Here is a 24988-nt window from a genome sequence, read left to right on the forward strand (position 1 = left end):
TCTCCAGCCTGAGCCTCCCTGGCCCGGCCCCAGCTGTTCCCTGGGCCCTGTCCCTGTCACAGGGAGCAGAGATCGGAGCTGCCCCTCAGGAGGAGCTGCAGACCCCAAGGAGTCTCCCCTCACACGAGTGGAGATTGTCCCAGGCTGGAGGGGGACATTCCACAGGTGAAAAGCAAACCAAAGTCAGGTGTCAGAAGCTGAGCCAGGCTGAGGGTGATGGAAGCAATTCCTTTGATGCCACCACCATCCTGACTGGAATATCCTGACTGGAAGGGACCCCCAGGGATCACCCAGCCCAGCCCCTGGCCCTGCCCAGACACCCCAACAACCCCACCTTGCACAGATAATCTCTGCCGGGCTCTTTGAGCCTTTCCCTCGGCATTCCTGGGCAGCCTCTGGCCGGTGACACTTCCAGAATTCCCACCCATCCCCTGCCTAGTCCCTGGCTGCTCCCTGCAGGTCGGAGCTGCTGTGCTGGGAGCTGTTCCGAGGAGGTGTCGATGGCTCTGCAAGGAGAAGTTTTGCGGGGTGGAATCATCCCGAGCCAAGTCCTGCTGGGAGCGCTCATCAAACAATTACTGAGGGAATAAAAGCAACAGAACCCCCACCAGTGGGGAGAGGGAAGGGCAGGATCGGGATGCTGGAGCCAGGGAGGAATTTCAGCGGCTGCAGAGCTCGCTCAGAGCTGAGCACAACGAGCAGTTAAATCCAAAATGTCCTTGGCAGGGCAGGACGGGAGAGCTCCGCGCTGCCAGGAGCGTGCAGGGAGCGGGGGTGCACATCCAGCCTTGGCCCGGGGCTGTGGCGGGGAGGAAATCCTGCCAGAGCAGGGTCTGAGGGCTGGAGGGATCCTTGGAGAGCCAGGGAGACGCCAGAATCCTTGGGGACACTGGAGAGCAGAGCCCGGGGAGAGGGGGAGTGAAACTCCTGCCCCTGTGGGCATTCCCGATGTCCGTGGGAGAGGCAGGGACATTGTCACCCGGGCACGGCAGGGCAGGGCTGGCAGCCTGCTGAGGGTGTCCGGCAGAGGAAGGGCTGGGAAACCTGGCAGGGAGAGGAGATGCGAGGTGGGAATGACCTCATTCCGTAAAGAAAAGGGGAAAAAAAGAATCCATCGCTTTAAAAAGTGTTCTGTCCAAAAGTTACTGTGTGCCCTTTGCCCTGCTGCGCTGGCCTTTCCTGGCACAGAGGGACTTGGGCACAGGTTTGGCAAAGCCAGGCTTAGTGTGGTGCCAGCTCCTGGGGTCTTTTCCCGAAAATCTGAGCTTTTTTGGAAAAAGAGTGCTGGGGACTTGGCTCCCAGTTCAGATTCGTCTCCAGTCCTTCCCTGACTCTGCCAGGCTCCGGCTCTGCTCCGCACACTCCTGCTGGGAGGGACCTGCAGTGAGGAGCGAGTCAGACCTGGAGGGATGGGCTGCACATGGAAGTGGCAAATTCCTGCTCAATCCCTCCCTTCCCAGCGAGCTCCGAGTGCTTTCTGCAGGGATGGGAGCTGATCCTCCAGCTCCACAGTCCCACCAGCTCCAAACTGGCTGTACTGGTGCAGTGTTGGAGCAGGGGTTTGGGGGCTGTGCCATGGGAAGGTCAAGTGGGCCATGGATTTAAAAAAAGTCAGGGAATGGGAAATTCCTGAGGCACTGGGCAAAGAGGGGAATGTTCTGTGGAGGATTTACCTTGCCTGCAAGTTGAATTAGTGCTGTACAGCTTGAATTAATGTTATCAGGGCTACTTTGTCTCCAATGGATTCTTCACCTTTTCCTGGGATTTAACTCAAAATACGGAGTGAGAACCAGCAGCAGCCTCCTCCTTCCTCTCCCACTGGGGATGAGCATCTTTCAGGAGCAGGGCAGGAATGCTGGTTGTGCCCAGTGCTCCCTGGCCCTCTTCCCAAATATTCTTGGGGAGGGTTGCTGAGCTTTCCCAGCTTTTCGCTCGGCATTAGATGAGTTGGAAGCTTGGACGGAGGAAAGGCCACACTCAAGGAGGAATCTGCAGAGCCGGGGGGAGGTGAAGCGCTCTGCACATCTCTGGCACGTGCCGTGAGTTATGAGGTGATGGCAGGTGGAGCAGCCAGACATCCATTCCCTCCTTCCCAAAAAACTGCTGCCAGGGCCTGCAAATGAGGTAAGAAAGTTGGCAGGGCTGGGGATTCAACGTGAGCCAGCCTGAGCAGCCCCAACATGCGGTTTCCATCAGCAATTCCAGCGTGGCACAGGGGCTGACTGCACTGAGGGCCCGCAAAAAGCAGCAGCTGCAGCTGCGCTGGGGGGGTGTTCCCTGATTTCGGTAGGGAGGGGGAGGGAGGGAGCAGGAGGGACAGGGCATTTCAGAGCAGGAGTGCCAGGGGGGACAGGGCATTTCAGAGCAGGAGTGCCAGGGGGGACAGGGCATTTCAGAGCAGCAGCGTGTGCTGGGGCTGAGCAGGAAGTGACCTGACAGGAGCATTTCACACCTGGTGTCACCTTCTGCCAGCGAGGCTGCGAGTGGCACAGGGGATGGCACAGGGAGTGACACAGGGGATGGCACAGGGAGTGACACAGGGAGTGACACAGGGGATGGCACAGGGGATGGCGCAGGGGATGGCACAGGGGGTGACACCGGGGATGGCACAGGGGGTGGCACAAGGACAGCTGCTCCCAGGCCCGCCGTGTGCAGCTGCTCAGTGGCACTCTGAGAGCCCCCACCGGAGCAGGAAGGACGGGCTGCTCCAGCAGTCATCACCTCGCAAGGGAGAATGGCCTTAGGGAGAGATCACTGCTGGAGCCTGAGCGGAACTGGCCCTGGCACGGCTGGGCCTGGGGCCAGGAGCCCTTCTCAGGTGTCACCTCTGGTGCCACCATGGCTGCTGAGGGGCCAGGCCCGCTCCTCCCTGCACAGGGACACGCCAGCAGAGGGACATGTCACCACGCCACCAGCCTGGCACTGCCAGGGTGCCCCGGAGTGCAGGGAGTGGCTCTGCCCTCCCCCCCTCTGCATTCCCTGATTTCCTGGGAATTTCCCGTTCTCCTCGCCGGGGGCAGGAGAGCAGCAGGGCTGGGGATCCTCTGCATCCCTACGAGTCCCTTTTCCAGCTGTTCTTCCAAAGCTTGGCTGCGAGCTTGGGCAGCGCTCCCAGGCTGGGGTGGCGTTGCTGGGGGTCTGTGCAGGGCAGGAGTTGGATTCCCTGATCCCCGTGGGTCCCTCCCAACTCCAGGAATTCCATGATTCCGGGAATCTGCCAGGTTTGCTTCACCCAGCTGCCACAGGGGAAAGCTGTACAGTTGGCATAAACCCCCTCAGTTATGGAGAAAAATGGGAATCTCCTCGGAATGTTTCGAGGTCTCCGGAGAAATCCCAATAAATCCTCAGAACCCCCCTTTTGTGAACTCCAGGAGATGCTGCGGCACTGCTGGGGTGGGAAGTGCCAGAAAAGGACAGAAGGAAAAGGGATTTGCTGGGCAGAAATGTTTCTCTTTAGGAAGGGAGGTGAGGGCTGGGGCTTCCGAGATTCCCGTTATCCCAAAGCTTTGTTTGCATCCTGCTGGAAGTGCGGGACTGTTCCCACACCTGGGCACTTCCCATTGTAGGGAGCCAATATTTTAGTCTGGAAATACTTCCAGACATCAAATCTGATCTTTATCCCATGGATTTCCTTAATTTTTAGCCAGAATTCTGCATTTCTTGGACACAAAACTGTGAGGGGGGCCCTGGCTTCTCCCTGCAGTCTGGGGAATGACCTGGAATATTCTGCCAGCACAGGGAAAGGGAAATATTTGATACATTTCTGTGCTGGAAAAAGGAATTATTTGTAAATTCTTCCAACTGGCAGCAATGCTGATAAAAACGGGAATTGGCACATGGAATGTGGGGCCTTATCTGGGATCCCTCCTCTTTAAGCAGCATTTGCCATAAAAGAGATGAATGTGTGACTTGAGTGTCACAAATGGTTTCGTTGGGATTTTTGTCTGAGGAATAAAACGAGCACTTGGTGTAGGAATTAGAGGAGCAGCTGGAAAAATAACCCTGGGCTACCACAAGAGGGGGGGAAACCACCCCTGGATGTCAAATTATTTATTGGAATGAGAAGAGGGAATATTCTGATGAAGCAGAAGTCGAGCTGGTTTCACCAGGGACCTGCCTGGTGTCTGTGGGACATTCTGGGATGTGGCACCTGGAGTGGTGACATCCTTGGGAGCAATGGAAAACAGGGGGGAATCTCAACTTTAAATTTTGGAAGAGTCATGGAATCGTTGAGGTTGGGAAAGGTCTGTGAGGTCACAGAGTCCAACCCTTCCCCAGCGCTGCCAGGGCCACCAGCACTGCCCCACGTCCCCAGGTGCCACATCTGGGGCTGTGAAACCCCTCCAGGGATGGGGACTCAGCCCTGCCCTGGGCAGTTCCAATGCCTGAGCAGCCTTTCCATGGAGAAATATTCCCAAAATCCAACCGAAACCTCCCCTGGCACAGCCTGAGGCCGTTCTGGATGCTCAGACCCAGGCAGAAGTGGCACTTGGGGCTGTGGTTGGGTGGCCATGGGGCTACTTGGTCCAAGGTTGACAATCCTGGAGGTCGTTTCCAACCTCGGTGATTCCATGACTCTTCTGGACCTTCCAGCTGAGATTCCTGTTTTTCACTGCTCACAAGGATGCTCCGGGTGACACATCCCAGGATGTCCCAGGCTCTCTGTGGAAAGGGAGGAAGTGTCAGTGCCACGGCTGGGTGGTGTCACAGGTCACTGTGTCCCTCCAGGTCACCCCTCCAGGCCGCTGTCCTGCTCTCCACACCTCCCCAGGGACACTGCTTCGGTTTCCTGTGCTTCCTCCTGGCACCAGAGCTGGGGCAGGGATGGGAACGGTGGCAGGACATGGGCTGGGACATCTGGAGACAGAGCAAATCTCTCCTTTAAAAATGAAATATCCAGCTCTCCCCTGGGGCTGGCAGAAGGCAAATTCCTTGTTCGTAGGCATGGACAAATCCCAGCATCACAGGATCATTAGGGTTGGACAAATCCCAGGATCATTAAGGCTGGAAAAGACCTCCAGGATCATCCTGTCCAACCTTTGATCAGTGAAAAGTTTGCTTCTGCCCACAAGCTCGGCTTGAGCTGCCCTGTGTGGGAAAATGGTGACATTCCCAAGCTGGAAATCTTTCCTCTCCTTTTGTCTCTCCCACTTTTCCTCTTTAGGTTTTCCCAAGGTTTTTTGCTGCCGTGGATGTTTCCTTGTGTTTCAGCCTGAAAAGAGCTGGATAAAAGATTTCATTTTATATCTCAACATAAAAATGGGTTTCAGTATAAAACAGCCCAGGCTGCTGGCGGGGGGGGAGGGGGGGGGACCAGGAACCATTTCTGGGTTAAAGTCAGAGTTCGTAGGAGTCAGAGAATCCCAGAATCCCAAGTGTGGGTTGGAAAGAATCTTAAAAATCATCTCACTCCACCCCTGCCATGGCAGGGACACCTTCCACTATCCCAGGTTGCTCCAAGCCCTGTCCAGCCCAGCCTTGGGCACTTCCAGGGATGGGGCAGATGGGTTAGGATGGATTCTGGGCTTGTTCTTGGTGCTCAAAGCGATTTTTAAGTGTGAGAAATGATCCAGCCGCATTCCAGCCTGGCTGTCCTGTGAAATGTGTTGCTGAGCTGGGAATCCTGGGCAGCGGGATGGATTTGATGAGACTTGTCTGGATTTCTAGGGGCCACTCTCTCCGTGTCTGCTCTCATTTGGACAATGAGGATTAGCACATTTCATCCCGTTCCGTGTTCTCGCTGCGGAGATGAGGAGTAATTACAGCTGCTGCTGCAGCCTGTCAGCTCTGCAGCTCGGGAGCAGCGAGAGGTTCATCAAATTACATCAAATTACATCAAATTACATCAAATTCTATCAAATGACATCCAATCCTGCCCTTGCTGGAGCGCTGGGCTGGCTGAGTGCAGCACAAAAGGGAGCCCTGGCTGCAGCTCCCCTCTGGAGCCTGTCCGTGCCCTGGCCTGGGCTGCACCCCGTGCCCTGTGCTTTGTGGGCAGCCTTGCTGAATTTTATTTCTCCCCAAAACCCTGGGATCATTTTGGCTTCGCAGGAGGTGTGTGCCACAGCCCAGAGTCCTGCTCTGCCGCTGGTCCCAAGGGTGTCTGAGCTGCACCCGGAGCTCTCTGCCCTTCCAGGGCCGGGGAGCAGCACCGATGGAAGCCCCGGGAGCCCAGTGGTGACCCCGCTGCTCCGGCCCCTGGGGCAAAGGGAGCAGAGTCCTGCACAGACCTGGCAAAGGGGTTTGGGTGCCCAGGGAGGGGATGTGGGACAGGGTTGGGGCTGGTGGGGAGCCAGGGTGGCCGTGCTGGTGGCACATCCCCCTGAGCAGCCCCGGCAGGGCGCTTCCCTGGGCACACCTGGTGACAGGGCTGCTCCCTGGGCACGCTGCAGCTCCCGGGGCCGTGGCTGTCTGACGGGGGGTTCTTTCTTACCACACTCCCTGTTTTTCTTGCACTTCTGCTCCTTGTTCGAGGGTTTGTGCTGGAGCAGGGACACGTCCCAGCAGATTCCCTGTCCTCCCCAGTCCCCGTCTCCTGGTCAGACACGGGGAGTTCATGGATTTATCTTTAGTGGGAAGCAAACCAGTGCTCTGGAGCTGTTCCCTCCCTGCAGGACAAGCCAAGGTGTGTCAGAGTGAGGAACTCTCCAGCTCCTCTGCTCAACCCCCCCCTGCTCCACCCTTCTGGGCTCTGCCTGAGCCTCGCAGACCCCATGGACATCCCCTCCTCCCGGGATGTGTGTCTGTACAATCCATGGATCGTTTCTGTGTGGTTGTCATGGAACCAGAGCAGCCGGATCCACAGAACTGCTCCGAAAGCTGCAGCGATGAAGGGACTGAAGGGACAGAGGGGGCTCCAGTGGAGATGTTTGATCCTTTCCCCAGAGCCGGTGAAGCTTTTCATGGAATCATGGAATGGTTTGGGTTGGAAGGGATCTTAGAGCTCCTCTCGTTCCAGGTCAGGGACACCTCCCACTGTCCCAGGCTGCTCCCAGCCCCAATGTCCAGCCTGGCCTTGGGCACTACCAGGGATCCAGGGGCAGCCCCAGCTGCTCTGGGCACCCTGTGCCAGGGCCTGCCCACCCTGCCAGGGAACAATTCCTTCCCAATCTCCCATCCAGCCCTGCCCTCTGGCACTGGGAAGCCATTCCCTGTGTCCTGTCCCTCCAGCCCTTGTCCCCAGTCCCTCTCCAGCTCTCCTGGAGCCCCTTTAGGCCCTGCAAGGGGCTCTGAGCTCTCCCTGGAGCCTTCTTCTCTCCAGGTGAGCACCCCCAGCCCTCCCAGCCTGGCTCCAGCCCTGGCAGCAGCTCCATGGTCTCCTCTGATCTCTACAGATCCACGTCCTCCCTGTTCTGGGGGGGGGGCAGTTGTTTCTCTCCTCCCAGAAGTCACTGGAGCTGTCTATAATTAAAACCGTTTTCCAAGGCCAGAGTTTCAGGCCAGACTTTCCCTGTTCCCGCTGCAGTTCTGGGCTGAGGCTGTAATTAGGGAGAAATCCTGTGCCTCGTGCTGGGCAAAGGATCAGGCTGGCGAGAGGCTCTGACCTCCCAGTCTTTGAAACCGAAAGCCTTTTCTGGGAAATGTCCTGTGGCCGGAGCTGTTCCTGCTCATCCCGTGCCTCATCCCCGGGCACAGCCTCGCCCAGACTGCCGGAGCCCTGCCCGGGTGCGCCGGGCACGGCAATGACACAGCCCGGGCCAGCCGGGCACTGCAGGGAGCTGCCGGGGAGTAAAAATAAACAGGAGTTGTGTGCTCCGGGCCCCGAGCTGCAAAGCCAGCTCATTAACTTTAAATATCTCACCTCGCTGCTCGCTGGAGGTCACACTCCGGCAGCAGGAGCGCGAATGCTGAGCAGGCTGCTTGCCGAACATCCTCATCCCTGAACATCCTCATCCCTGCACATCCTCATCCCGGCACACCCTGATCCCGGCACATCCTGATCCCTGCACATCCTCATCCCGGCACACCCTGATCCCGGCACATCCTGATCCCTGCACATCCTCATCCCGGCACACCCTGATCCCGGCACATCCTGATCCCTGCACATCCTCATCCCGGCACACCCTGATCCCGGCACATCCTGATCCCTGCACATCCTCATCCCGGCACACCCTGATCCCGGCACATCCTGATCCCTGCACATCCTCACCCCGGCACATCCTCATCCCGGCTCCAGCCCCGGTGCCGCGGCAGGGAACCCCGTTATCCTGAGCATGGCCGGGGAAAAGTCTCCTTTAGGGAGCAACCAGGGCACGTTATCCAGCCAGCCTGAGGCACAAGGCTCGGAAAACCGGGCCGGAGTCCGTTCTGCCCGGGGCTGGAGGTGATGCCATCCGGGAATGTTTTCCCCCTCTCGTTCCCCTTTTCCCCTCTCATTTCCCTTTCCCCCCTCTCATTTCCTTTTCCCCCCTCTCATTTCCTTTTCCCCCCTCTCATTTCCTTTCCCCCCTCTCATTTCCCTTTCCCCCCTCTCATTTCCCTTTCCCCCTCTCATTTCCTTTCCCCCCCTCTCATTTTCCTTTCCCCCTCTCATTCCCAGGCATGCTTTCCCCCTCCACTTCCCCTCTCCAGCTCTGCCTTTCTCCAGCCCAGTGAATGTTTCATTCCTCCCTCCAAGGCAGCCGCTCAGGAGCCTTTGGAGAGACAGGGATGTCCTGAGGGCTGAGGGTGGGGCTGTCCCATGGGAATGGGGGCAGGATGGGGTCACCCCCTGCTCCTCGGAGCATTCCCTCGTTCCTTCAAGGCACGGGAGCTCGGGCAGGAGCTTCCAGGAGCCCGGCACAAGCTGCTGCTACCTGGGATTCGGGGATTCGGAGTCCTGCTCTCCCTGCCTGGCATTCCAACCTGGGCAAACTTCTGAGGGTGGATCCCGTGGGATCAGGACAGGGGGAAGGTGGGATGGGGCTCCGGGGTGGTTGGGTGGGGTGGGGGTGTTTGGGGCTGCTGGCTCTGTGTTTCCTGCTGCACATCCTCCAGCAGGTCCAACTTTCCCTTCTCCCTGCAGTGAAAGGCTGAGGGAAGGTGAATTCCTTTGTCTCCAGCTCAAAGCTTAGGGAGAGGGTGGGAATTTCTGTGCTCGGCTCTTACAAAGCATCAGCAGGAGCAGCTGATGGCACCTGGAACCTCTCGATCCTGCAGATGTGGGATCAGAACCTGGATGAGGATTGGTGTTGAAGGGAAGCAGCTCAGGAGAGTAAATCTCCTTTCCAAAGGGCTGGAGTCTCGTTCATCTGCCCTGAAATGGTGTCCAACCCCAAGTGTGCTCCCTGTGGGCACTGGTGCTTCTCTGGTCCCCTCCACAGGCTAAGTCATTCATGATTTTCTTTTTTCTACATCCCTTCTCCTCTCCACGAGTCCCTGACAGGAGGGGGCAGCCGGGGGGGTCGGGCTCTGCTGCCAGGGAACAGGGCCAGGAGGAGAGGGAACGGCCTCAGGCTGGGCCAGGGGAGGCTCAGGGTGGATATTGGGGAAATTTCCCCATGGAAAGGGTGCTCAGGCATCCCTGGAAGTGTTCAAAAGCTGTGTGGAAGTGGCACTTGGGGACAGGGGTCAGTGGTGGCCTTGCCAGTGCTGGGGAAGTTTGGTCTCGATGATCCTGGGGGTCAGGTGGAACCTCGGGGATTCTGTGATCCCACTGCTTTATTTAGGAGGCCCAGTGGGCGTTTTTCAGAGGTGCAGACAGCCCTTCCTTGAGTCAGTGAGGTCCAAAGCCAATCTCCCTGGGCTGCAGGCTCTGGAAGAGCTGGAAAAGCTCTTGGATTCCCAGCTCCATCGTCTTGGAATCACTTGGAACCAAAGAATGGTTTGGGGTGGAAGGGACCTTAAAGCTGATCCACTCCCAACCCCTCCCATCCCCACACTCGGCATAAGGGGCCAGCAGGATCTCAGGATTCTCTGCTGGAGCTCTGTGGAGCTCTGGGAGCAGCCAGACTGAGCTCACAGCACAGCAAACGTTAATGCTGGCACTCCTCAAGCTGGGATTATCCCAAGGTCTCTCCGCACCCCACGAACGAGCGGTGAGGGGGAGCTTGGGCAGGTCCCTGCTGGCCACACAGGGTCTGTGGGCACTGGGAAGGTTTCCAGAGAACCCAGAGATGTTCCTTGGTGCCTTCAACATCCTCTTCCCACGACGGGACAGTGAGCCAGGCTCCCAGCACTGCCATTCCTTTTGACTGTCCCAACTCCCTGGTTCCTGCCAGGACTGAGAGTCCTGCAGGCAGCAGACCTGTGGCTACCAGCTGAGGGCCTGGGGAGGATGAGCTGGTCTGAGTTGGCTCTGCTGGGGTGGCCAGAGCGGTTCTGAGTCACTGCTTGAGTCGTGAGGCTCAGCCACAGCGTCGGTGCCCGCGGTGACTCAGTGACATTAATGCCGGGATTAACACGGAGCTGGCTGGGGAGGAAAGTGTGAGGGCACCGCTGGGAGGAAACCGAGGAGTGCTTTAGGTGGGTTTAGACCAGTGCTTAAGCTCAGCTCTGGTGTTTGGCTAAGATCACCCACACAGGCAGTGATCCATCCCCCAGCTGATGAGGGCAACGCAGGGATGGGGTGGAATCCTGCCTGGAACCCCTCTGTCATCACCCCTTCGCCACCTGCCAGCCTGCCCTGGCCCAGCAGCCCCTCACCACCATTCCCAAGGTTTCCCTGGCCCACCAGCCCCTCACCAACATTCCCAAGGTTTCCCTGTCCCACCAGCCCCTCACCACCATTCCCAAGGTTTCCCTGGCCCACCAGCCCCTCACCACCATTCCCAAGGTTTCCCTGGCCCACCAGCCCCTCACTGCCATTCCCAAGGTTTCCCTGTCCCAGCAGCCCCTCACCACCATTCCCAAGGTTTCCCTGGCCCACCAGCCCCTCACCACCATTCCCAAGGTCTCCCTGGCCCACCAGCCCCCACCCCACTGTGACCCTGGGTTTCCCTGCCCTCCCAGTTTGTAAATAAGCTCTGGGAATGTTCGAGTGCCTTGGAACCATGGACTCATTAAGCTGGAAAAGAGCTCTGGAATCCTCAGGTGCAGCCATTAACCCATCGCTGCCCGGGCCCCACAGAACCCTTTCCCTTCCTCAGTCGGCCCGATTGGGGTTTTTAAATCTGCCTTCGTGTTTGGGGGCAGGGAGAGGAGGGAGCCGGGGCTGTCCCGGGGCAGGAGCACATCCCGCTCCATCCCAGCTGGAACTGCTCCTGCCTGTGCCCCTCCGGCCTTCCCGGGGTTCTCCTCCCGCGCTCGGAGGCAGAGGAGGGGAGGATGAGAACAGCACCCATCTCACACAGGGGGGCGGGGAGGGATCCTGTGAGCCCTGCTGGGATCAGGGATTGCGGGATGGCTCCTGGACAGGAGCGAGGGAGGTGAGGGAGAACAGGCAGCACACGAGCTCCAGCCCGGCCTGTTCCTCCTTTCTCCCCATCCTTAAACCAACTCCGAGTCCATCTGCAGGACCCTGGGGAGAGCAGCACGTCTGCAGACACGGGGATGGGGGCGCTGGACTTGATTCCAGGGCTGGATCCCGAGCAGATGCTCGGCGAGTGCATCCCAGGGCAGCTCCCGGCGCCGAGTGCGCGGCCGTGGGGAGGAGCAGGAGGGCGAGGAAGGCGGCTCCTGCCTGTGCCAAGCCCAAATTTCCCGCTGTGCTCCCAGGATGGGATGTGGATCCTGGCCCGCAGTGATGCCCTGGCCGTGCACAGCAGCCCCATGCAGTTTCTGGTGCTGGTTTTTATGGCATTTCTCTCGTGGCTGTCAAAAGGAATTTTCAGACAAAGCCGTGATTTCTGTCTGTTGATGAAATGCTGCTGCAGTCTCCTGAGGTGCTGATGACAGGGAAGCTTTGTTTTCTGCAGCTCCAAATGAACGTTAAAGGGATATTTCTAGGAGGCAAAAGGGGGGTCTGGTTGCCTTGCTGGTTAGGAGTTTTAATTGAAAAAGCAGGCAATAAGGGGATAATGCATTTTTTCATGGCATCTTTCTTCGGAGGTTGTGGAAAACGCTCTCATTAAGCCAATAATTAAAGCCTGTGAAGCTGGTGATGATCCCTGGCACAGGCACAGGGAAGACACGAGCAAGGGACTGCCCGAAGTCTGCACAAAGTCGGACAGAGCCAGTCCTGGCACCCCTTTCCTGGAATCACGTGTAGGACCGAGTCCTGCCTGTCCTCTGAGGGCGGAGTGACATTGGAGAGAACCCGAACTGAAAAACTCCGTGCTCGGGGTCACACAGGCACAGGCCAAATGTATGCGGGGACAGGTACCAGCATCTCTTTAAAATGCAAATTGTTTTCTTGCTAAACTGGCTAATTTAAAGAAATTAGCATCCCAAAGCGTCCCGATTTGCATTCCAGCGTGTGGATTCGCTGCTGTCGGTGCCAGCGAGCGCTGTGCCTCTGTGTAAATCACCCGGAGCCGCTGTCACCTTGCGGTACCTTCCCGAGCGATCCAAGCCCGGGCCGCACCCAGCCCCGCTGGATGCTTCCCGAGGGGCAGCAGAGGGAATGCGTTTCCCACAGAGAGGTTTCAGGGAATGGCTCCCCAAGCAATGGGGTGCCCACCCCGTTCCTCAATAAGTTCTCCCAGAAATGAGCTCGGTCCTGCAGAGCCCCGGAGCTGGGAGAGGCTTTGGCAGCAGGACGGGGTCTGGGTGCGTTTTACCGGATCAGAGACACCGCGGATCCTGCTGGGTTCCCTTTTAGAGCCTCACGCCAGGATAGTCCCTCCCAGAGACCCCAGATCTCCTGGAGATCCCAATTCCGCCCGGGGAGTGCTCGGGCCGTGCTGAATTTGTATTTGTGCTCGGGCCGCGCTGATTTCGTGCTCGGGCCGCTGGGATTTTCACCCGGCGGCGCTGGTGCCGGGATAAGGACACGGGAGATCGCGATCGGCCGCGCATCTGCTGGGATGGAGCCCAGGGGTGCGATCAGGAGGACAGAGAGCAGCGGGATGTGCCGCACGTGGCACGGCTGGCACACGGCGCTGCCGCAGCTGCTGCAGGCACCGCTGGCATTTTAATCGCGGCCCTGGCATTGATCTGCTGTGGTCTCATGGTCTGAGGCACTGCTCACACCTGGTCATTTAACAGCAGCAGCTCCGGGGAGGGGTGGGTGCGGTCACTTCCAGCTGAATCGGGGTAAAACACAACCCGAAATCCTGCAGGGGCTGATTCTGATGCCAGGCTCGAAGCAGGGCTGAGTTATCAACCCTTATCAGTTCAATAACGTGGAGGAGGAGACGTCCATGGCCTGATCAATGAAGGAGATTTTCCAGAAGATTAGGTTAAGCATTCTCAGGAGAGCAGGGAATTGAACTGCTCAGACGGACGGGGATTTTTAAGATCCTTCAGCAGGCACGAATATCCCTTTTCGTGTCGAGGGAAAAGTGACATTTGATAACAAAACTCGCTCCAAACAGCCCCGTGCCTCTTTGAGAGCAGGAGCCGCTCTCAGCACGGCACCAGCTCGGCTCGTTAGTGGCAGGAGGTGTCACCTGTGCCCGCTCTGCCCGCTCTGCCTGCCGGGCACACAGACGCGCGCTGCTGGGAAGCTGGGATGAAACGCCTGCTGGATGTGCAGTAGCTGTGGCCCTGCGCTGCCTGCACTCCCTCCCTCCCTCTGGAGGCCGGGGCCGGCCCTGTAAAACTTGTGCGGAGACCTGAGGGAGAGCCCTGGCCGTGCTGCTGGCTCCTGTCCCGGTGCCAGAATGGCTTTTTGGGAAGCGCCTCTGGGCTCTCTGGGCCTGGGGGATGAGCTGTTTCCCTCAGGGCACGGCCTGGCTGTGTCCTTGGGGGCAGGTGGGACACAGCAGGGGCCGTTCACTGGCACAGCAGAGGGTTTGGGGCTGTGGGCACTGGGAAAATGCTGTGGGGGTGCCCCAGGGTGTGGGGGGTCCCTGATGTGCAGCAAGCCCAGAGGGGCACGTTGGGCTCTCAGGGGTTAATTATTAATTGATAATAATGAGGGTGGGGAGGCCCTGGCACAGGGTGCCCAGAGCAGCTGTGGCTGCCCCTGGATCCCTGGCAGTGCCCAAGGCCAGGCTGGACAGGGCTTGGAGCAGCCTGGGATGGTGGAAGCTGTCCCTGTTCACATCAGGGGGTTGCACTATACAGCCCCTAAAGGTCCCTTCCAACCCAACCTTCTCTCTGATCTTTGAGTCTCTGATGTTTTCCTCTCCCTCCAGGGGACGGCCAGGTGGATTTCGATGAATTTATGACCATTCTGGGACCTAAGCTGGTGTCGTCGGAGGGCAGGGATGGCTTCCTGGGGAACACAATAGACAGCATATTCTGGCAGGTGAGTGAGCATTGCTTTAATTGCAACTTCAGCCAGCTCTCAGCAGCTTCCAGAGTGGATTTGTTGAGGAGCACAGGATATTTTACCGAGTGGGAATGGTTGTGGGAAGGGTGTTGGGGTCCCTCGTGCCGTGGGCTGTGGGAGAACATCCCATGCTGGGGGAGGGAGCTGTGTCCAGCCGAGCCCTGTGCTCCTGTGGATGGATGCAGCTGGACACAGCAAAGCACCCAGATCCTTCTGCAACACTTTTGGGAGTCTGGAATTCACTTTTGGAAGAGAAAAGCATTTTTCTCCAGGAGTCTTTTGAGTTGGGAGCCTTGAAGCCGCTGGCTGCTCCCAGAAGTGTGTTCCTGCTCAGTGTCCCTTGGCTGTGGCAGGGGATTCTCCACACAGAGGGAATGTGCCGGGCAGGCCACGTCCCACTGGGATTTCTGCTGGATTCAGGGATGAGCTCAGGATAACCAAAACTGAGAAACTTCTTACCCAGTGGTGCCCTCGGGTGGTTTGGTCCTGCTGGCCCCAGGCACTGCAAGGAGACGGATCCAGCGCTGGGAGCTGCTCTTTGTCTGCTCTGCAGTGAGACTTTAGACAGCGTTGGAGCTTCCAGGAAAAGCAGCCCAAAATGCCCCAAAACACAGAGCTGCAGGGTTGCTGCCAACGGATCAAATGTGTGGCTTCCTGTGGGATTCCAGCTCCTCTCATTGCCCATCCCACAGCCTTTGCCTGCTAAGAAACTTTGGCTGTTCCCAAGTTTAATGAATGCGAAGAGCCAAACCTGGAAATGAGAATTTCTGCCTTCTTTTACAACCCTCCAGCCCCATCCAGACTGAACTGGGTGGAGCTCTGGAAGAGTGTTTTAAAGGGCTTTTAAAAAGCCATTCCTGGCCTCCTGGCACAGGATAGGAATAACCTGGAAATTCTGCTCCGGATTCCAGGATCTGGCTGTCAAAGCAAGAGTTTGGTGCTGGTGAAGCCCTCGTGGTTTGTGAGGTACCTGGGGGGAGTAATGACACCAGGAGGGGCAGGACTGGGATTCAGGGGTGTTTTATTGCCTCCACTGTGCCTTGGGAGCCTCATCCCAGCCCGGGAGGGAGAGGAGGGAGCCCCATCCCGTCCCACTGTGCCTTCCAGAATTCCAGCCCCTCAGGAGCTGCTCAAGAAGCAAAAGTCCAAGTGGGAAAATCAAGTTTGTGAGCTGAGCTCTTGGATGGGAAGGAGAGAAGTCTGGAGCCTTCCTGAAAACTCTGCTCAGTGTAACCCATTGCTTTTAGTGACCCTCCCACCTCTGCAAATGCCTGGAATGGGCAGGGAGGCAGGATTGTGCCTGGATTTAGAGCTGCAGGATTCCAGGGATCAGCTTCCACAGGGGAGTATCCCTGATGCCCTTCCTGGCTGTGGTGGGACAGGGAGAAGGGAGCAGAGGCTCCAGGGGGGAGCCCTGGCTGGGCAGGGACAGCCCCGGGGCTCCTGCAGGCAGCAAAGCTTTGGCTGAATTCCACAGGTGCTCCATGGCCTTGGAAAACAATGGTTATGGGCTTTACCCCCTCTTTACTCAGCACTTCCCTGGATTTCTGAGCCCCTGAAGAGCTCCGGTTGCTTTTCCTCTGGGGTAGGAGTGCAACGCCTTTGCTGCTTTTTCCCAAAGGAAAAGCAAGGAGAAGACCCCAAGGCGTCATTCAGGGAACAGGTTCCCTTTGCCCATTGCTCCCTGGCTTCATCCAATCCATCTGCAGGGCATCAGTCACCTCATTCCCGAGCATTTCTGCCTCTGCGTTATCTCCAGTGGGATTCCTGATGGGAAACCAAGCCTTTCTGGGAATCAGGGCTTGGCCGTGTTTCCCATTTCCCCATGATGTGCAATTTCCACATGTTCTGGCAGGGGATGAGCCTGGGCTGCTGACAGAGCCCTTCATCCCTGCAGCCATTCCCAAGGAAGGGTTTTAAGGAGGGAATGGTGCCCACAAGGCTGTGGCTGTGCCCAGAGCTGGGGGACAAGGGTGGGACAAAAGGGACAGCTGGCTGGGCAGTGCCACCATGAAACCTCACCCCAAAGCTTCTTAAATCAGTCCCACAGGAGAGAGAATCCGTGTGGGCATCCAGGAAGTGCCTTCCCCTCTCCCATCCAGGCAGCTTCCCTCCAGCCCTCCCCATGCTGGGATATCTTTGCCAAGCTCATTTCTGAGGGCAAAGACCTCCAGGTTCCAGTGTTCAACACGTCCTACGGGATGCAGTGTGGAGGATCTCCAGGCCCAGAGGGAATGACAGCCCTGGATGGGAGGTTTTTAATGAAGTGAACCTCTCTGGGGTGGCTGGAATGCTTTGGGAAGTCAGGACAAGTGGGAATGGTTGAACAACACGGCTCCATCTACAGTGGGTGCAGCAGGAATTCTGTGCCCACAGCACTGATGAGATGATTTGGGAAAGTCAATGCTTTGTACGGTGACCAGCTGAGAGCCAGAGCCTCATGAATTTCCCCCCCTTCTCCCTTTGCTGTGTGCACATGGAGGCTGCAGGGAATTTCAGGATACCTGGGAGCTTTGTCTTGCATGAGGGGACGGTGCCAGATCATGCCCTCAGCCACGGTGCTTGCTCATCCCATCAGAGATCACCCAGCACGAATCCCTGGGTTCAGGAGCAGCCTGGGTGCTTTGGGATAAATAAAGCTGCTTTGCAGGAACAGAATTCCCACAGGGAGATGCTGCTCAGGCTCTCCTTTGTCCACTGGAGAGATTTGGGGAGGCAGGTCCTGCACAAGGAACAGCTCGGCCGCTGCTCATCTTTTCTAGGACTGAGGGAATCTTTTCCTTCCTCCAGGCTCCCACAGACTTTTGCTATGGGGAGGGATATCCTGGGGTTTATCATCTTTGAGAGGGGAGTAGGAATGGCCAAAAATTCTACAGGACCCCTGAGCAAGGAGGGAGGGATATGCAGGGACAGGCCAGGGACAGCAGGGACCCCCAAGGTCCTGAGCTGCACCCTCAGCTCAGGCACCACGGGACAGTTCCCTGGAAAACGGAGCAGGGACAACATCCAGCTGTGGGGGGCTGCATTTGGGGCTGGCTCAGGAGGGAATTTAGGGATGGGAAGGGGGATCAGAGCTGGCTGGGAGCAGGGGAGAGCAGAGGGATGCGGCTGGGATGGGACAGGGATGGTTCCCCCTCCCATCCCAGCCCCTGAGGTTCAGTGCTCTGCCCATCCCTAATCCCGTTTGTAGTTGTCACTGGGAATGCAGGAGAGTCCCGGGGGACAGATCTGGGCTCTCCTGATCTGGTCAATCAATTAGTGCCTTAATAGAGGGAAATGAAGGGGAAAATGTGTGGGAATGGCGGTGGCACAGGGCAGGGCAGGAGGGGCTGGGAGGGAGTGAGGGAGCGGGGAGTGAGGGGCTGTGTCAGGGCCCTCCAGCAGCCCCAGGCTGTCTCCAAAGACAATTTTTTGCCCGGAGAGGGATTTTTGGTTTTTTTATGGGGTTCAGAGATAAACCTGATGCAGTTGCTTCCTGTGTGTGAGTTTCTCCTCTCGTCCCTGCAGAGGAATTAATCTGCTGATGGCAAACGAGCCTTGCTGCAGAGGATTTGTTCGTGTCTGTGTCTGATTTGATGTGGGAACAGATCCAGGTGCCCTGCTGGGGTCAGCCCTTCCTCCCTCGCCTCCTCCTCCTCCGGAGGCAGTGCAGCCCCTCAGGGCAGGTGCAGGCTGTTGTCAAACCACAGGATGGGACGTTTTACATCTTGCAGCAGCATTTTTTGCTGGTGCTGAGCTGCTCTGCTGCAAAAATCTCGATTCCTGGATTTCAGGAGCTGCTGTGTCAGCTCTTCAAAGAACCTTCTCGGATCGACTGCTGGGGAGGAAGAGAGATGGGAGATTGGGAAGGAGCTCTTTACTCAGAGGGTGGGCAGGCCCTGGCAGAGGGTGCCCAGAGCAGCTGGGGCTGCCCCTGGATCCCTGGCAGTGGCCAAGGCCAGGCTGGACACTGGGGCTGGGAGCAGCCTGGGACAGTGGGAGGTGTCCCTGCCCATGGCAGGGGTGGCACTGGATGGGCTTTGAGGTGCCTCCAACCCAACCCATTCCTGGATTCTGGGATTCATGGATTCAGTGCCCTCCCTCTTGCTGGTTGCTTTGGGGTTTAAATCAGGGAATGCAGCTGAAAGTTTGGTGGATGGGGCCAAAGAAGGGGAGTTGGGGCTGGACCATTGTACCAGGCACATCCCCCCAAATGCTCTTCCACCAGACCAATCACCCCACAGCACTGCCTCATTCTGAGCAGCACTTTTTGACTGATGAACCTGGGATACCTTGAAGTGATTTCCACAGAAAAAAAATCCGTACATTTAAAACATCAACCATTGCTTGGGTTTTCCCGGCTGGATACAACCAAAGTAAGGCAGAGGTTGGAAACCTTGGCATTGATTATCCTGCAAAACCACTGGGATTTGAGCTGGCAGACACCTGTCCTGGGACACTCAGATGGGGCCCCTGTGTTCCCCAGTGCCCCTGAACCCCAGCATCCTGACCTTATCCTAATTTCAGGAATGTAATATCTCCTGCCATGGCTGCTCCTGCAGTTTAGGTCATGGTTTCCTCATATCCACATTTAAAAGGTGAGATTTTCCATGGGAGGATGCAGGTGGCTGGTGTCAAACTCGTCCCAAATAACCTGGGACACTCCCAGAGTGTCCTTTAGCTCATCCCAGATATCCTGGGACACTCCCAGTGTCCCTTGGAGCCATCAGAGAGAAACAGCCACTTCCAGGCTGTGATTCAAGGGATGTGCCCTGGGCCCCAGCCTCAGGAAGAGATGAGCTGTGCTTCAGAAGTGCCAATTTTGCTACATTTGGTATAAAAATGTGGAGGGAAGTGGCTCAGGTGGAGCTGTGTGCCCTGGGGACAGCTGAACGTCCCCTCCTGGGCCCCACCAAGGCTCTCAAGGCCTTTTTGGTTCAAGTTCCAGCTCTATCAGTGCCGTTATCAGCGGAAGGGGAACAGTTCTGCTGCCTCACTTCAGGTCCCTCTGCTGCCAAGACATTCCCCTGCTGCTCTCCATGGATTTGTGGCAGCACGGGGAGAGCTGAGCACGTGCAGGGATGGATCCAGCCCCAGCCCCTGCTCCCTGCCCCCAGGCCTGCATCCAGATGTGCTGCCACAGCTGGGGCAGGTGTGAGCGCTGCAGGGCTCCTGCCCTGGACCACGGTGGCACAGCTGTCCCTGTGCCACCCCTGGGGCCCTTTGCAGAGGACAAATCCTGGGTGGCCTCACATTTCTCTGCCTGTGAAGGGACCTCCTTTCCACCTCCACGTTTTCCCTGTACCAAAATCCACCCTCTCAAATGTCCCGGGCCAAATTTGCAGCTCAGGACTGGAGACACTGCAGGTGGCAAAGTTTTGGAAGCAGCAGGGCAGGAGGAACGCAGGATTTCACTGCCCTGCTGTGGTTTTGAGCTTCAAGCAGCACCTTTAGCCCTCAGAAATGCTCTGCAGCTTTGGTTCAGAGCCTGTTTAAAGCAGGCAGCCGATACCCAGAGGATTCTGCCTGCTGGATTCGGGATCTGGCTGCCCTGGAAGGTGTGGCTGGGCTTTGTGCACCCTCTGCAGCACTCAGGGACACTGCCTCCAGCAGCTCTCATGGTCCAGAGGTTCTTTTTTCCATGCCAGTTTATTTATAAACTCAGTCTGCAGCTCCAGGGGTTTTTGGGAGGTTTTTTTCTCCTGGCTGATGTGTGAAATAGGAATTGTGCTGTGGATTTCTCAGGGGTTCACTAGGAAGTGTCAGGAGCAGCCTGTAGGGAAGGTGGATGTGTGGGAGATCACCTGAGGGGTGCATGGCACAGGGCTGGGAGAGGCTTCCTGGCTTCTTGGGGACTCCTTCCTGAAGGGATCAGATTGCCCAGCAGCCCTGAGGACCAGGATCCACATCCAGTGCTGGTTTTGTTGGGATGGGGATCATTTGTTATTTGGAAAGGCCTCTTTGGGTGATGGAGCAGAGGTGACGAGTTTCAGGCAGGGGCAAATCCCAAATCCCCTCACTCCCAGCGTCAGGATGGAGTTTCTGCCAGAGAGGAGGCTCCACCTGGCCTTAAAACCCAATCCAGCAGATCTCAGGATCATCCGTCCCTCCCTCCATCCCTCCATCCATCCATCCCTCCATCCATCCATCCCTCCATCCCTCCCTCCATCCCTCCCTCCATCCCTCCCTCCATCCCTCCCTCCATCCATCCATCCATCCATCCATCCATCCATCCATCCATCCATCCATCCATCCATCCATCCCTCCCTCCCTCCCTCCCTCCATCCATCCCTCCTCCCATCCATCCTTCCCTCCCTCCATCCCTCCCTCCCTCCCTCCTCTCTGCACAGAGAAAAGGACATGGAAGGAGCTCCAATCCTGGCAGGCTCTGGCTGCCCTGGATACTTCCCATTCCTGTAACAAAATCATCTCTCACTGCACTGCCGGAGTTTTGTTGGCGGAAATCCTCATTGACTCAAAGCAGAGGCTGATTTTCATGGAGATCAGACCTTGGGAATTGTTTAAAACAGACTTGGCCTTTTTTATTTCCTTTTTTTTCCCAAAGACCCCCCACTGTGAGATGGAAATCTCGCTCTGCCTCCAAAGCCCGGCATTCAGTGGAGTAAAAATATTGGGAAAACTGAACTATGGCTTGAAAAAGAAGGAAAACCAGGAAAATAGACACTCCATTGCTTATAAACAAGCAGAAACCCCGAGGTGTTGGCAACTGTTTGCAACAAACAAATGTGGTGGGGAGAAAATGACCTTTTCTGTGAAAGAAAATCCAAAGAAGTAAATTACCTGCTTGGGAAAAAAGGGAAAAAAAGACCTTTGGAAAAATGCAAATGAGGAGGCTGCAAAGATTCCGGTGCTGGGGGAGGTGGGGGTTCCTTAGGCTGAGCAGGTGAGCGGGGAAAGGCCTGCAGGCCTGGGGGTTCCTCCAGCTCAGCGGGTAACTCGGGTTTTCCTGGTGTGCGTCCCAGCTTTCCAGTGCAGTCTCCTGGTGCCCAGGCTGGACATTGGGGCTTGGAGCAGCCTGGGACAGTGGGAGGTGTTGGGGTTGGAATGGGAGGGGTTTGAAGGTTCCAACCCAAACCCTTGTGGGACTCTAAAAGAACCCCCTGGGAGCTGCAGGCCCTGAGTGACCCCTGGGTGTTTGTGATGCTCCCCAGCTCTCCCCTGACCCAGCCCTGGAGCAGCTCATGCCAGGGCCACCAGCAGCTCCTGGGGCAGGGGTTCCCCTCTTGCAGGGGCACCAGGAGCAGTTTGGCACTGCTCATGGAGAAGAGAGGTGTCCCCTCTGCCCTGGCACGCTCATCCAGCCGTCACCTGTGTGTGTGCCCAGTGCAGGGCACGGCTGTCCCACACTGGTGGCCCTCACAGAGCTCCCCAGGCCCCAGCTGTCCTGAGCTGCTGTCAGCATGGGGACGTTCCTGTGGCCACCAGGGTGGAGATGTGTCCTGGCCACCCCTGCTGAGGAGGTGGACACACCCTGGGCGTCCTGCAGGGGCAGCTTCATCCTGCCCCGTCCCCCAGGCCCCTCTGCCCATGGCAGGAGCTGGGACAGGGCTGGGCCACCTCCCTCCCCTTCCTTTGGGAGCTTGCCTTGATTTCTCTGTGCCACCAGTGCTGCCAGTGGGGCTCTTGTGCTTCACTTTGGGGTTTTTATTTCAGTTTGGGGTTTTTGTCAGTAATTTCTGGGCTCTTGGGTGACGTACAGGGACTGAGGGTGTTCATGGTGCTGTGACCATCTCACACCCCTGCACCAGTGCCTCCTGAGCCAGGCAGACCTTCCCAGGCTCTGAATTTATCAGGACAGTTTTCCAGCAGATCCCCAAGGCAGTTTTACCCAGTGAACGGAACGATGCTGATCTTCAAGAGAAACTCCAGAAGGATTCTTCTCTAAACAAATTTACCACTTCACTGAGAACCTGTTTCTTTGCCTGGGTGTTTCCTGCACCATCATTTCTCACTCTGAGGAGGTTTGGGTTTGGTTTTGTGCTGCCAAAGACAGAAATCTGCGCTCTGAGGTGGCTGCAGCTCTGAGGCGCTGGCAGTGCTGAGGTGGTGCCCAGAGATATTTGTTCTGTTATTTCTGCTGTTCCACACACAACTCTATAAAGTGGTCATTAGAATGAATAATTCTGTGATCCAATACATTTACTCAGTTAAAAGAATGTCAACACAGCAGGAGCCCAGAGCAACCTGTGTGAGCTCCATGGGAAGCGTCCCAAACTGATTTTTACCATTTTTGAGTGTAAATAAGCAGATTAAGGGGAAGATCTCTGCTCACAATGAGCCACAGTAATGCTGCAGTTCCCTCCAGAGATGGATTTTAGTGTCCAGGTTTCCTCCTCCAAGCAGAGCCAACCCTCAAATAGCCCAGCAAGGTGGAGCTCCTGGAAGCATTTGGAGCAGGGAGTGGGAGGCTGTTGCCTTCCCTGGGGAAGGGATGGGGGAATCATCCCCTGACAATGATTTGCATGGTTTTCATCTCCTCCTGCTCCTGCTGGGCGTTGGATCCGATGTTCCCCCGGGAGTGCCCTGCTCAAGGGATCGCTATCAAAGCCATCCCTGTCACTCCAGCAGCTCCCCCTGTGCCCCTGCAGCTCCGATTGTCTCAGACCTGGGGAGTGCCAGAGCAATGAAGAGACAAATGAAACAAAACGAGGCATTGGAGAGGAGCAGAGCCTGAGCAGAGCTGGCAGGAAGGCAGCCAGGCTGGGTGGAAGTGCCAGATTCCAGGGATTTCAGGGACTGTGATCCCGTGTGAGGATAAAGGCCGGAACCTCGGCTCCCAGCACTTGTGTCCTTTGTGTAAGAGACAACTGAGGCAATGTAAATATTTATTTTATGGATAGCTGGTGTGTGGGTGCATGTTCCCACAACATTATCCACGATTCAAGTGTCAGAGGGCAGGGCTGGATGGGATATTGGGCAGGAATTGTTCCCTGGCAGGGTGGGCAGGCCCTGGCACAGGGTGCCCAGAGCAGCTGTGGCTGCCCCTGGATCCCTGGCAGTGGCCAAGGCCAGGCTGGACATTGGGGCTGGGAGCAGCCTGGGACAGTGGGAGGTGTCCCTGCCCATGGCAGGGGTGGCACTGGGTGGGCTTTGAGGGCCCTTCCCACCCAACCCACCCCAGGATCCTGGGGCTCACAGAAGCACTTTCTGAGCACCTCTTTTCTGTTGCAGTGGTCACTTATTCTCTCTCCAAACTTCCTGCAGATCTGCCCGGGTTAAAGATGATCATGATCCATATCCTGAAGAATGAGCACCCCTCTGGCAGCCTGGAGCTGCTTTGCCAACCACCCCTCCCTCTCTTAGGGTGTTCATTATTCACAGAATCCCAGGATGGGTTGGAGGCACCTTAAATCCCACCCAGTGCCACCCCTGCCATGGGCAGGGACACCTCCCACTGTCCCAGGCTGCTCCCAGCCCCAATGTCCAGCCTGGCCTTGGCCACTGCCAGGGATCCAGGGGCAGCCCCAGCTGCTCTGGGCACCCTGTGCCAGGGCCTGCCCACCCTCCCAGGGAGGAATTTTGTTCTTTTTCCATAGGGCCAGCAGGGCTCTGCCAGGGCAGGGTCAGGGAAGGAGCAATGGGAGAAGGAGCAGACACAGGGCTGGGAGAGCCCCCAGCCCTGAGGAATCCTCTCCTCTCCCCACCTGGATGCCTCTGGAGCCAGCTGAGTGCTGATTGCTGAGCAGGAATTCAATTAGGGCAGTTAAACCCCCGAATCCATCCCAGCCATGCTCACAGAGGAAACAGGCTCCCCACGTTTGCGGTAATCAGCGTGCAGTGGCTGATTAAAGGCCATTAAAATTCACCGGGAACGATTCCAACTCTCCACTTCCAGCCCGGCTCTTTTCCGGGTGTTTGAAAATCAGTGCTGACTCCAGTTGTCAGCCCTGACACAGTGCCCCTGCTCGGACACTGCTGCTGCCCCTGCCCCCGAGCAGATGGGAAAACAAGGCAGGAAAAATGGGATTTATGGGAGACAAGGCCTGGAATCTGCAGGGGGAAACACCCTGGAAGTGTTCTGCCACACTCCTTCATCCAGGGACACAGGAGAAATGTGGATGATATTAAAAATTTAATTGCAACAGGAGCTGACAACTTCTGCAGTGTGGAGTTTATTGCATCTCCGAAAGTTGTGGGGAATGTGGGAACTTTATTATATTTATTACAGTAACTTTATCATATTTATTCTTCTTTTCTGAATGTGAAACTGGAAAAGCTCGGAACTTTCCTTCCCTGAAAGTGTCTTTTCCACAACACCAGAACCATCCCAGTCCTTACTTCCCAAGGTCACTGCAGACCTTGTCGGAGACCTTAAACCCTCCCAGGATAATTTGCATTATCCCCGCCTGCCCGTGGCTGCTCTCAGAGCCCCCTGGGCCGTTGCCAGCCATGGACATTGCTCCTGTAATGAACCCTGCCCCAGCTCACTGAGCACCTGCACGATTCAGTCCCGGCCTGGGAGCCTTTCCCCGGGTCCGGGTCACGCCTGGTGGGCGCTGCTCTCCCGGGCCAGGAGCCTCCCTTCGCAGGCAGCAGAGGCTCCCCCAGCTCCGGCTGCTTGCAGAGTGGTTGGTAGGAGGCTGAGTGGGTGATGAGGTCCCAGGGGAGCCTTTAAGTGGCTTTTTGTCACTCCCAGGTTTTGGGGGGTGGCAGCGCTTTGGGGGTTCTGGCACTGCCGGGGGGGCTGCAGTG

General features: G+C 57.0%; 1 protein-coding gene across 1 annotated transcript in view; it reads left to right on the forward strand.

Moving 5' to 3' along the window:
• CALN1 (calneuron 1) overlaps nucleotides 1-24988 on the forward strand; it is a gene marked incomplete at both ends in the record, with an annotated part of 119049 nt that overhangs the window by 63393 nt on the left and 30668 nt on the right. Inside the window, one exon of the mRNA XM_082294849.1 lies at nucleotides 14160-14272. Within this exon, the coding sequence (XP_082150975.1) occupies nucleotides 14160-14272 (113 nt within the window). The remainder of the gene's footprint in view (nucleotides 1-14159; nucleotides 14273-24988) is intronic.

This window comes from Coloeus monedula (assembly GCF_965178545.1).
Source record: "Coloeus monedula genome assembly, chromosome: 20".
Lineage (NCBI taxonomy): Eukaryota > Metazoa > Chordata > Aves > Passeriformes > Corvidae > Coloeus > Coloeus monedula.